Source organism: Arachis ipaensis, chromosome B06, assembly GCF_000816755.2.
Source record: "Arachis ipaensis cultivar K30076 chromosome B06, Araip1.1, whole genome shotgun sequence".
Taxonomy (NCBI): domain Eukaryota; kingdom Viridiplantae; phylum Streptophyta; class Magnoliopsida; order Fabales; family Fabaceae; genus Arachis; species Arachis ipaensis.
The window spans coordinates 13,644,296-13,657,003 of NC_029790.2; the positions used below are offsets into that span (position 1 = coordinate 13,644,296).

The following is a 12,708-nucleotide window of genomic DNA, read 5'->3' on the forward strand; positions in this document are numbered from 1 at the left end:
CCAGGAATTGGGGTGAAGCTGGGTAGGTGCAACACGGCAGTGACGTAAAACAGCAACCTCAAAATCAGAGAAAGGGAGAAAAATGCCCAGGCGGGTAATCATACTCTCATACATGTAAAAGAAATGAGGGGCTACCTCTGAAGCCCTCCCAAAGCAAACCCGGTCTTCTGGACCCGGGGCAAGCAGTTCATACTTTGGCTCATCCTCATCAGAGGTGCAGAGCCGGTGACGAGTGCGAAGGTCAGTAATAAAATCAGTGTCAACCAGAGGTTCCTCTCCTAAGACTGTGACATCGACCCACTGAGCAAGAATTTCTACGGAAGACATTTCTTTTCCTAAAAAGGTGAGTGAAACCTACAAAGGAAAAAGAAAAGAAAATCAAAAACATGGTCTCTAAGGGGAATACGGAATCAGAGCCTACGAATCAATTTCTCTCTATAAAAGCATGCAAACAGAAAGCACGTCGTAAAGAAGATAAGAAAAGACTAACCTTTATTTGGGAGTAAGGTAGAGGAAGATAAAAGCCTTCAAACAAGGGGTGCTCCACGAACGGATGAGAAGAAGAAAATTTTGAAAAATCGCAGAACGAAGCAACGAAAGAGAAGGAAAATATTTATAAACACGTTAGGGGCATAATGGTAAAAACGGATGCAGTCATTAATGGGTGCACCGTTACCAAGACAATCCCTATGCAAACCTCTAACGGACGCGACGTTTGATTAGACGTAACTGTGAAAATAAAAAAAGTCACGAAAAGTCACGTCGATTCCAAACCATTACGTCGGTCCTCCAACAAGCCGGCTACGACCCCGAGTAGAATACTCGAACCCAAGTCCTAAAAGAAATTGGGCTCGAGTAGGGGCACTGTTCATACCCTAGCCCAATGATAAGGCCCAGGTCCAGACGAAAGGCCCAATCCAAAGGATTGAGCCTCGCCCTACACCGACCTTCGCCCTACGAAGTCGGTCCCTACCACGACTTGCTCTAAAGAAGTCGGGACGAAGATTATCTGGCAGATAAATACTCATTCAAATGAGTAACTGCCCCTAAAATCTCTCTACCCACTTCCTGGAGCCATATCTCAACCTCCCTAAGATAAAGGGACGGTTGTCCACTATAAATAACGAAACTACACCAACGGTGGTTATGGGTTCACCACTATAAATACACTGACACTTCTCAAGTATCTCATAAGTCCCAATACTCTCTAGACTTGTTTTACTCCCTTTGCTGACTTTGGCATCGGAGTGTCTTTGCAGGTACCACCCCCCCATTTTCTCATACCGAAGTCGGACGGGGCCTTGGATCATCAATCCGCTTGGATACTTCCTCATTCCGACGATTGGGCCAGCCAAACTAATCCAACCCAATAATCTCCGGTTACCCATCGTAACAATTAGATATTTTAAAAAAAACACAATAATTATTATTTTAAAACATTTATAAAATTATGATTAAAATCAAAGTTTAACTTAAAAATAGTGAGTAATAATCATTTTACACTTTTTTTAAAGTAAAATAATTATACATTGATACAGAATTTAAAATAAAATTAAAATATTTACATTAGAATTCTATTTTTTCAAAGACTTTTCTATAAACAACATTAATGGTTGAATTTGCAGACATTCCTACGTGATTCATAAGTAAAATTTTTAAACCTCTCTTACTCTTAACTCTTGAAAGTGTCACATATAGTTGGTCATGTATAAAAACTGGTTTGGGCAAGTACAATCCAACATGAGATAAAGTTTGTCCCTAAGATTTATTAATTGTCATGGCAAACGATACTATTATGGAAACTGTCTTCGTTGGAATCTAATTGGGATGGTTTCATTTGTTGGTACCATATTCATTCTTGGAATCAAAGTAATATGACCAACATTGTTACCCGTTAAGACTTCACATTCTATGACATGATTTTCAAGCTTCCTAACTTGTAGCCTTGTACCATTACAAAGACCACTGAATTGGTCAAAATTCCTCAGTAACATCACCGGAACACCAACCTTGAGTATTAATTTATGTGAAGGCAAACCAGAGCAATTTATGCTATTCAGTAATTTAGGACCATAAAGATCTAGTTGGCTCTCCATAATCCCTTCATCCATACAAATCGAATCTAAACTGAGATATAATTTTCCCCCTCCAGGAATGATAGCCATCAAATGGTTGTTGACCTCTTCAACAATGTTCAACGTGGGAGCCAGTATAGTTCTTGCTTTAAAAAAAATCCTTTGAGGACATTTTATCCAAAATATTTGGATAAGAAAAATAAACCAACTCATCAAATGCCTGGTCCGAAGAAGGAATAACAATATCTCCTGGAAGACATATCTCAGATTCACCATCCATATTGTTACCTATTAGACCATCACCAACTTTCAATAACCACTCACCAAATTGCTCTGTCTCATCTTGATCTAAAGCAGTCGTCCCTACAGAGAGTCTTATGTTTTTTGTTAGTTTGAGTACCTGACAAAACTTCCAATGGCAAGACGAATTCACGGTTGAATAAACGATATCTTGTCTCGATCCTCGTAGAATGACAGGAAGAAATTGTCTAAAGTCTCCACCAAGTACAACCACTTTTCCTCCAAAGGGCAAATATTTATTATATGTTAGAGAAAATCTCATGATATCACCCAAGCATTTATCAAGCACTTCATAGCAATACTTACTAACCATTGGAGCCTCATCCCAAATTATAAGTTTGGCTTTCAACAACAGCATTGTTTGAGGGGAACCAGGTTTGATGTTACATACAGAATCCTCAGTTATATTCAGCAGTATTTTGAACCTTGAGTGTGCCGTTCTCCATTGGGAAGAAGTAAAGATGCAATACCACTTGAAGCAATGTTTAACACAATATCACCCCTTGAGCGAATCTCAACAGACATAAGATTCTAGAGAAATGTTTTTCCAATACTCTCATGACCATACACAAAGAAAAAACCCCTTCATCACAATACATAGCTGTAACAATTTTATCGAATGCATATTTCTACTCAGGTGTTGCAATGGCTAACATGTCTGAGACATTTTTCTTTAAATCATCCCTGTTAAAGTTTAGCTCTTCCCTAATAACCCTTTCGGTTAACAAAGAACTATCAACTTCAGTTGCTAAAGGCATAGGAGGATAGTCTTTCAAGGTTTTATCATAGGAATCTAAGATCTTGTCTATATCCATTAAGCACAACTGCTTAATCTCATCATCTGACATGGTTAACTCTGCATATTATACGATACTATAAAAATTCAATCAAACTAAAAATGATCAATAATAAAGAACTTTTATAATTGCAATTAATAAAAACTCACCTCTCATGTTCATCACGGTTCTCTATCGATACAAAATATCATCTGAGAGTTCATGCTAACATCTATTTCAGATATGTTCTGGTCTTGAGATATTGTTGGATGTTAATAGAATGACAAATAACCTCCTAACATATGATCCTGAGACCCACGAAATAATTAACTCTTTGCCATATAATTAACACTTAATTATATCAACTAATTGATTTAGTTAATTATTTAAACATCATACAATTTATTATAATTTCCATTAATACCTATCTCTTTTCAAGGCCCAAGTAGGGTGAAGCATGCATCTCTATACGTAGCCTAAATTGTTTCTCCTACTGCTCTTATATCTCAAAAATTCATACATCCTCTTTGAGTATTCAAGAGAAGTTGTGGTAATATTCTTCAGTATTTGCTATAAAAAACTTAGTTAAAACCCCACTTTTAAGTTGCTAAATGAATTAGGCTACGCGATTTCAATTATTATGATGAAAATCATGCATGAGAATTAAGTGTTATTTAGAAAAGGGTTAAGACTAACGATAAACATGCATATGTTTTAGTCATGCTCTTATTATGTTTCTCTCTTTTTTTCCCCTCCATATGCATCTTTGTTTAATGTGATTGATTTAGTCTAGAATTTTGAATGTTAAATCAGTGGAGGCTATACTGCTTGGTTCCCAACAGTCAACACTACCTGGGGATGCTTAGCACAAACTTTTCTAATACAAACCTCTCTTGTTAGTTGTCCCCCATACGGGAGGAGGAAATTTAAGTCTTCAAGATGAGAATAATAAACAAAGAAGTAAGAAATAATCTGATTCTCAATTTTGTTGTGATGTGCGTATTATTTCTTATCAAAGATATACATTATGCTTTTTGTAGGATGTGAAAGAAAGAGTGACTCAAACTTTGTTATTTTTGGTCGGCATAAACTCTTATATCCAATCTGCATTATTTAGTGATTATGTATCTTGGATTAGTGCATGTCTTTGCAAGCTAAAATTTATAATTTTATACAACTGCCTATGAAAATCTTGCTAAAAGTGCCCCAACCCCTCTCATTATTGTCCGAATACAACATGAGCTATATATTAAATCTATTTTTTACTGCAGAATCTTTTTTATGATGAAAAGATTATGTTTTCTTGCAGGAAAATATAGAACTGGATTTTGTTTTTGTTCTATTTTTAAATGAATAGTCCCAAGAAAAGCAGAAACTGCTGAGGTTGAAATTATGACAATTATGAGGGTGAGGATCATACAAATGTGGGACTAAATGTATGAAAACAGAGAAACAATTGTGTGTATGAATAAAATTAGAAGTACTTGCTCATTCATCAACACCATTTCAATGGAGCTAATGGATTTGGGATCTTTGAATCTTGGTAAAGACCAAAGTCTGATTACTTTGACATGAATCTTCCAGCATTCTTTTGGCGGTGTAATCATCTCCAACAAATCATATTGCCTAACCATTTTTTCTCTAGTGAAAAAAATAAAAGCAAACATAAATTCTAGCAAGTACGTATGGTAAGATTGTAGGACCACACCTTTTATAATTTTATAGCAACTAAGAAGAGGTATATTTTTGGGTAAATCATTTTAAAATTGGACTGCATCAAAAATCACATATCCTCCATAATCCAAAAGAAGAAAAAATCTGTCTTGATGATTTAAAAAACGAAAAAAATTTGAGTCGAAAATAAAACACTTATTCTACATCATAAATACTGACAAATCAAAATATACTGAGTAAAAAAAATGTATGAAAATAAGATCTGAATCCATGCCTTCCTTGCAGCAGCTCACCTCCATCAGTTACAGATAGAGAGCATTCCAGTGCGACGGCAATCTAAACGACAACAACATCAGTGAAAGTCTCCTCTTGCCGGTCCGCTATCTAACCTCTCTGGTCACATTAGCATCTCCGATCATCGTCAACCTCCTCGCCATCACAACCCCGTCATCATCCCATCGTCGTATAAGCAACCAATCTTCTCGTCTTCGCTGTTCTGAAGTTGCCAGTGCCAAGCCGCCATTCTCCATTGCTGGCGTATATGCTTGCTTGCTGGAAGAGAGAAGACCCAAAAAGACTAAAGAGGACTTTGGGTGTGGGTTGAAATTAATTGTATGAGATCCGGATAGGTTTTCTATCTGCCCAGCTTGGAATCGGAATTAGTCTCCGTAGGTCCATGTTTTATTAAGATACAATGAAGGCAAGCAAGCCGACATGGTGTGAGCCCTACTTTTTTATTCCCTTTTTATCACCATTCACAAATTCTATGCTTTATTTGATTGTTGTATAAATTATGGATCTACATCGGACCGCCTAGAAAATTAATTTATTTTGCTTACATTTTAGAATGAGTTTAATTAATAATTTGTTATATAAAATTATTTTATATTTTAATAAATCAAATCTAATGATGATATTAGTTAATAATACATAGAATAATTCTGTTTAGAGTGAAGAAAGTTTTGCTTTATATTACTTTTGCTTACAGAAATATAAAACTTAAAACTTAACAATTCATGGAATATAAAAGACTAAGAAAATAAGGTGATTTATAAATTATCTTTAATTTATATATAATAAAATTAAATTTAATGAATTCAATTAGAATAAACAATAAATTATTTATTTTATTTCAAACTTTATAAATGAATAAACCAATTAACTAATATAAGGAATTACAATTAATGTAGTAAAATTAATCAAGTATTATATACTATAATAATTAAGTCATTGTAATAAATTGAATTGAATGAGTTAAAATAATTAAATCGAAAAAATAATTAAAGCTATTTTTCAAAAAGAACTACACGGATTAATCTAGCCGACTTACCTAGGACACGGTATCATGATTTCTATCCAACTAGGAACGGATCCAGAAATTTTAATATGGAGGGGCCGAATTTCAGATAATTTTTTTCATTCCATAAAAATAATTAACATATATATATATAATTATAATTTTTTTCACAATTTTATTTTTAATATGATAATTACATAAAAGAAATATAAAAATATCAATAGTATATTATAAAATTATAAAATACCAATAATTTATAGCATGTTTAGTTAAAAATTATCACATATCTTATTAATTAAAATTAATTCTTTCAAAAATTTTAAAAAATTTGAAAATAAATTATGAATTATTAATTATTTGAAAGACACAGTATCCTTATAGAATACAAGATATAAGATATCTTTATAAAATTTTTTCTTTTAACAAAGTAAATTTAAAAAAAATGAGTATTTTTTACAAGAAAATAATATCTAAAATACATAATGTGATTACTAAAATATAACTACGTAAGTCATTATTAATATAAGTTAACAATTAACACACAATCAATGCCCTGTTAGGGTTTCTTCGTGCTCTGCTAGGGTTTCAAAAAACATCGCCCATAGGATTTCACAAACACAATTGCTAATTGACAATCACAATACACCAAACATTTCCTCATTCTTTATTCTATCAGCATGGATGCATTAGGAGACAATCAACAACATACAGGGGAGGAAGACAAGGAGAATACAGAGGAGGTTGTGGTGCTTGAGGAGGAAGACATCTCTGAAGGTTTGCACGCATGCATAAGGAGTTTGAATAGGAGAATATTTGCTGATCGCACCTTTTCGGCAGACACAATGGAAGGGGCTATGACTATAATATGGGGTAGACCGGAAGGATTGAGAGTCGTAGACAAAGGCAAGAATCAATTTCAGTTCTTTTTTTTATAAGGACACGGACGTTGCACGAGTTGAACGAGGTTTCCCTTGGCTATTTAAGAACTTTATCCTCCATGTTGTGAGATGAAAGGAAGATCCGATGGAAGACAAAAATGTTATATCTACTTTTTCAATTTGGGTCCAAATCTGGAGCTTGTCAGAACCGTTTAAAACAATTGAAGTTGGACGTAAACTTGGTATGAAGCTTGGAAGCATTGTTCCCTTGGCTATTTAAGAACTTTATCCTCCATGTTGTGAGATGAAAGGAAGATCCGATGGAAGACAAAAATGTTATATCTACTTTTTCAATTTGGGTCCAAATCTGGAGCTTGTCAGAACCGTTTAAAACAATTGAAGTTGGACGTAAACTTGGTAGGAAGATTGGAAGCGTTATTGATGTTGGATTATATGAGGTGCGAGGGAAAGAAACTCGAATCATTAAAGCCAAGGTAGAGATGGAAGGGGATAGGAGACTGAAGGATTCGATGAAGATCACTGGACCAAATAAAAAATTGATCGAAGTAGGTCTCCAATATGAAAGGCTGGGAACATTCTGCACCTATTGCGCGCTTCTAGGACATGATTCCAAGCATTGTCAATAGTTGTTGGATGACTCTGCAAGTGATAGTGTTAGAGAAGAAGCTATTGGAGAATGGGTGAAGGCAAATCAAGTAGGAAGGAGAATTGAGAGTAAATCAAATTCAGACTCGTCTTATGCCAGAGCTTATGGTTCTTCCACCCCTAAATCAAGGAAGAAACCAGCTCCCTCTTGGCTATTGGAGAATTTTGCTGAATTAAATATAAAAGGGGATAAGAAACAGGCGAGGAAGACCAACAATCCTAATTTAATGACTGAAAAGAAAGAAAATGGCATCTTAGCCGACTCTTTGAAGGCTCTAGCGGGTACCATTACAAATGATGTTCTGCAAAAAAGACTCATCCCAATGAATACTGAAGAGAATATGATTATTATGGGCGAGGCTAAGGAGGAGAGAGGAGGAAAGCAAAGTTTCAAACAACTTGCTAGACAAATGGGGAGCCACGGGGAGACCTACACTGGCTATAAAAGGGGGTATATTGGTAAGGAAAATAGTGGCAGCTCAAAGAAGCCCTGTTTGGAAGAAGTCTCAGATGGTAATAAGGAGGTGGAGGGTGCCAACCGTCAATTGGCACCCAAAACCTCATGAAGATCTTAAGTTGGAACTGTCGAAATTTGGGGAGACTCCTGACAGTCCAAAACCTTAAAGGGATCTGTCGATCCCACTCCCCCGAGGTGGTATTCATTTGTGAAACTAAGAATCAACCTCGAATAGTGGAAAGGACGCTACGGGCATGCAGGTTTGAGTCTTGGAGAATTGTGAGCCCGATTGGGGTAGCGGGAGGTTTAGTCTTGACTTGGAATGAAGGGGGTGGAGGTGCAAATCCTCTCGGAGAAAGAGTACTACATTGCTGCCACGGTCAAAGACTTGTCTAACGGATAGAATTGGGGATTAATTGGTGTTTACCTTAACACAAACGAACAACTCAAAGCTGGTCAATTCCAGGAGCTGTCAGCTATTATACAGCAAATGCAAAATGAAATGATTGTGATGGGAGATTTCAATGCCATCACTAGTCAGGAGGAGAAAAGGGGTGGAGGGTTGAAATCTTGGTCCTCTATTTCAGATTTTAATAACTTTATTGATGGAAGTAGCTTGATGGATCTTGGTATCGTGGGTAGAAATTTCACTTGGTCTAATAAAAAGAGAGGAGAAGAGCAGATTTTGGAAAGATTACCGTGTTTTGGTAAGCAACAGCTGGCTGCACATGTTTCCTACTAATACAGTGATTAGGATGCAAGAAAATGGATCTAATCATGCCCCTTTATTATTGGATACCAGTCCTCAAATTGAGAGATCTAAACATAGGTTTAAGTTCCAACAGAGATGGTGTAGGATCGAGGCGGTTAGAGGGGTTATTATTGAGGCCTGGAACTCTTACTTTGAAGGTTTTGCGATGTTTGTTCTAGCTCAAAAACTGAAACTCTGTAGACATCATCTTGTGCAATGGCAGCAAACATCCAAATCCAACTCTAAATCTGAAATAGAGGAGATTCTCAAAAAATAGAAGAGCTTAGAGAGACAGGGATTAATGGAGGAATTAAGGTTGAGGAGCTAGAAAACATGCTAGAGGACGCTTATGGTAGGGAGGAGAGCTACTGGAAGGAGAAGTCTCGGATAAAATGGCAAAAGGAAGGGGATCAATCCTTTCAGTCCCGGGTTTGGCGTAATAAAATCTGGAAATTGGAACGGAATGATGGGAGCTTCGCTACCTCTTGAGCTGATATAGCCTTAGTTGCAGAAGACTATTTTAGAGATATTTTTTCTTCTACCAAATCAACTTATCCGGAAGTGGAATTTGAAGACTTTCTTCCCAAAGTTTCTCCAGCCATGAATAGGAGAATACTACGGCCAGTTTCCCTAGAAGAAGTCAAACGGGCTGTGTTTAGTGTGCACTCTAAAAGTGCGTTGGGTGATGATGGGTTCACAGCAAAGTTCTTCCATTATTACTGGGACATCGTGGCTGGGGATGTGTTTTGAGCGGTGAGAAGCTTTTTTATTAGAGGTAGAATACTCAGGGGTTTCAACCACACGTAGATTTGTTTAATCCCAAAAGTTCCAAATGCTATAAACATGACACAGGTCAGGCCAATTAGTTTATCTTCTGTGGTTTATAAATTTATTTCTAAAGTGATTGTTCATAGGCTACAGAGTATCATGAATAAACTAATTAGTCCTAATCAAAGCGCTTTCTTAAAAGGAAGACTAGTTAGTGATAATATACTTATAGCTCATGAATGTATGCACTACTTGAAAACCAAGAAGACAGAATTGAATACTGAAATGGCCGTAAAGCTTGATTTGAGTAAGGCTTACGATAGAGTGGAATGTCATTTTTTATGGTTCATGCTTCGAAAGTTAGGATTTGATCCTAGATGGATAGTTGGATTCAGGAGGTGGTGCTACAGTTTCTTACTCTGTTATTGTTGAAGGTCAGCCCTTTGGTTTTTTTAAGCCAAATAGAGGAATCTGACAAGGAGACCTTTTATCACCGTATCTTTTTCTATTTTCTACAGAAGGTTTATCCTTTCTGCTGAACAAGGCAGAGCAAAACCGTCTTATCTCTGGTGTCCAGATCAATAGAAGATGTCGTCCGATCAATCATCTACTCTTCACATACAACTCTATCCTATTTAGTAGGGCCTCAGAGGATGGCTGTTATAATATCCTGATGATCCTTAATCTATATGAGAGCTTTAGTGGTCAGAAAGTAAACTTATCTAAATCAGCTGTGTTTTTTAGCAACAATACCCCGGGGGAAAAAGAGAACTGCCTTGGCTAACAGGCTCAACATTAGACACATAGGAACACAAGACAAGTATTTGGGGCTCCCTTCAACGGTTAATCAGTCGAAGAATGAGACATTTGGGGCTATTAAAGAAAAAGTGAGAAAAAAGATCCAGGGCTGGAAACGACACTTACTATCTACGTCAGGTAGACATATACTAATTATGGCAGTCGGGGAAGCCATTTCTATTTACACACTCTATTACTTCAGGCTTCCAGATACTTTAATTTGCGAGATTCACAGTATTCTCACCCAATTTTGGTGGGGGCAAAAAAGAACAGAAAGAAATATGATGTGAATTAGATGGGACACCATGTCTAGACCAAAAAAGGAGGGTGGCCTTGGTTTTAAAGACCTGCAAGCTCAGAACCTAGCGCTACTCGCTAAACAATGCTGGAAACTAGCTACGCAACCTCAATCATTATTATAAAAAATTTTCAAAGGCAAGTACTACTGTTACAGCAATATCATGAGAGCAGAGACAGGAAACCAACCTTCTTGGGGCTGGAGAAGCCTTTTGGAGGGCCGCAAAGTTTTAGAAAAAGGCATATGCTGAAAGGTGGGTAACGAGAATAGCATTCGCATTTTTCAGGAACCGTGGGTAGCTACATCCCAACCTTTCCTTGTCCCACACAATTCAGTCATCAGCAATCAAATTATGGAAGTAACATGGATAAATGTGCTAATCATACCTAGCAAACAATGGAACCTGGAATTAGTGAACAGTATTTTCTCTTCAGACATGGCTAATCATATTTTGCTAACAAAAATTGAGGAAGGTGATTATCATTTATTTTGGGCCAGAACCAAAAGCAAAAAATATGAAGTCAGCTCAAGATACCAAATTGCCTACCAGTTCTATTACTCTCTAATTGATTACTGTCCCGATTTGATGCAGCACAAAGACACATGGTTGGAGCTCTGAAAAATGCCCCTACTCCCAAAAATCAAGTTTTTCCTCTAGCACTGTTTGCATGAGAAGCTCTCGATTCCAGAGAACCTCCACCGCCACATCCACACAATTTCTCCTCCCTGTGGGCGCTGCAATCTCAGCCCAGAAATCATTAGTCACTGTTTATTCTTCTGCCAAGAATCAAAGGAGGTATGGGTTAGAAGCTCATTACCTGGATTGGTTTGTGGAGATGGGTCCTTCTCCTTCTAGCGAACGTGGTCGGAAAGTGTAGGCAAGTTCAAGAGGCGGAGAAGCAACAACCGTGTCTTTCAGATGCTGGCGATTATGTGTTGGCAAATCTGAAAATCAAGAAACCGGCTCATCTTTGAAAATAATACTGAAGGAATAGAACAAATTCTTACTGTAGCTAGCAACCTTCTTCAAGACATGCAAGGCCACATACCTTAATTTTTCTGTTGGAGTGCTTCATCTTCTTTTCTTAAGCTTTTTGGTGTTTTATCTTGTTAAAGAACTTTTGGGAGATCCCCAATTCATGTATTGCTATCCTAGTTATGGACAATGTCTATTTTATCCAGTTGAATAAAATAATTTATCTTGAAAAAAAAGTTATTATTAATATAATAATATAAATGTTAAATATATTAATATAAAAATAAATAATTTTTAAAAAAATAAATATAGAGATTATTATATAAAAACTAATTTAAAAGATACAAAGACTTGAGGGTATGATATTAAATTAGTTAAGTAAAAAATATTAGTGAATTAAATAATTAAGACATAAATTCATCACATAGTAAAAAATAATACATATAAAACTATTAAATTACATAATATTTTTTAATTTTTTAAACACATATCTCATATATAAGTATAGTTTCTTAAAATTTTGGGGGGACCGAGGCCACTACTCGCCCCCTCTAGGTCCGTCCCTGTATATCCAACTTAACTTGCATCACAAGCAATAGCTTGTCACTTTATTACTTCTAATATTATCCACGGATCAATAACTACCTCAATGAAGAATAACTTTCTATAATACAAGGGAAGAAAATTATCTATCTACAAGTGAAGTAATAATCAAATTATTACTCTCTCTTATAAATATTCTGTCAAACTCAAATATTTCTCAACTTTGTTTTACATATGACCTACTTAAACTCCACCCATTGTTCTGGAGCTAATATGAAACTATTTAGGGCACATTCACCATCATCTATGACCTCATTACTCAAAACCCAATTGCCTATAATCCATTTCGGGTAGGCTTTCGAAACATTATGTATAATCGTTTTAGTTTTACCAAATTTTTAATTATGAATTTTTTTAATTATTTTTGTTAAAATATATACTTTTTACTTTT

The 12,708-nt window shown here is 36.0% G+C and overlaps 1 protein-coding gene across 1 annotated transcript in view; it reads right to left on the minus strand.

Annotated features, from left to right (window-relative positions):
* LOC107646491 overlaps window positions 1-2,165 on the minus strand; it is a 3,838-nt gene extending 1,673 nt beyond the window's left edge. The window contains exon 1 of the mRNA XM_016350674.1: window positions 1,848-2,165. Within this exon, the coding sequence (XP_016206160.1) occupies window positions 1,848-2,165 (318 nt within the window). The remainder of the gene's footprint in view (window positions 1-1,847) is intronic.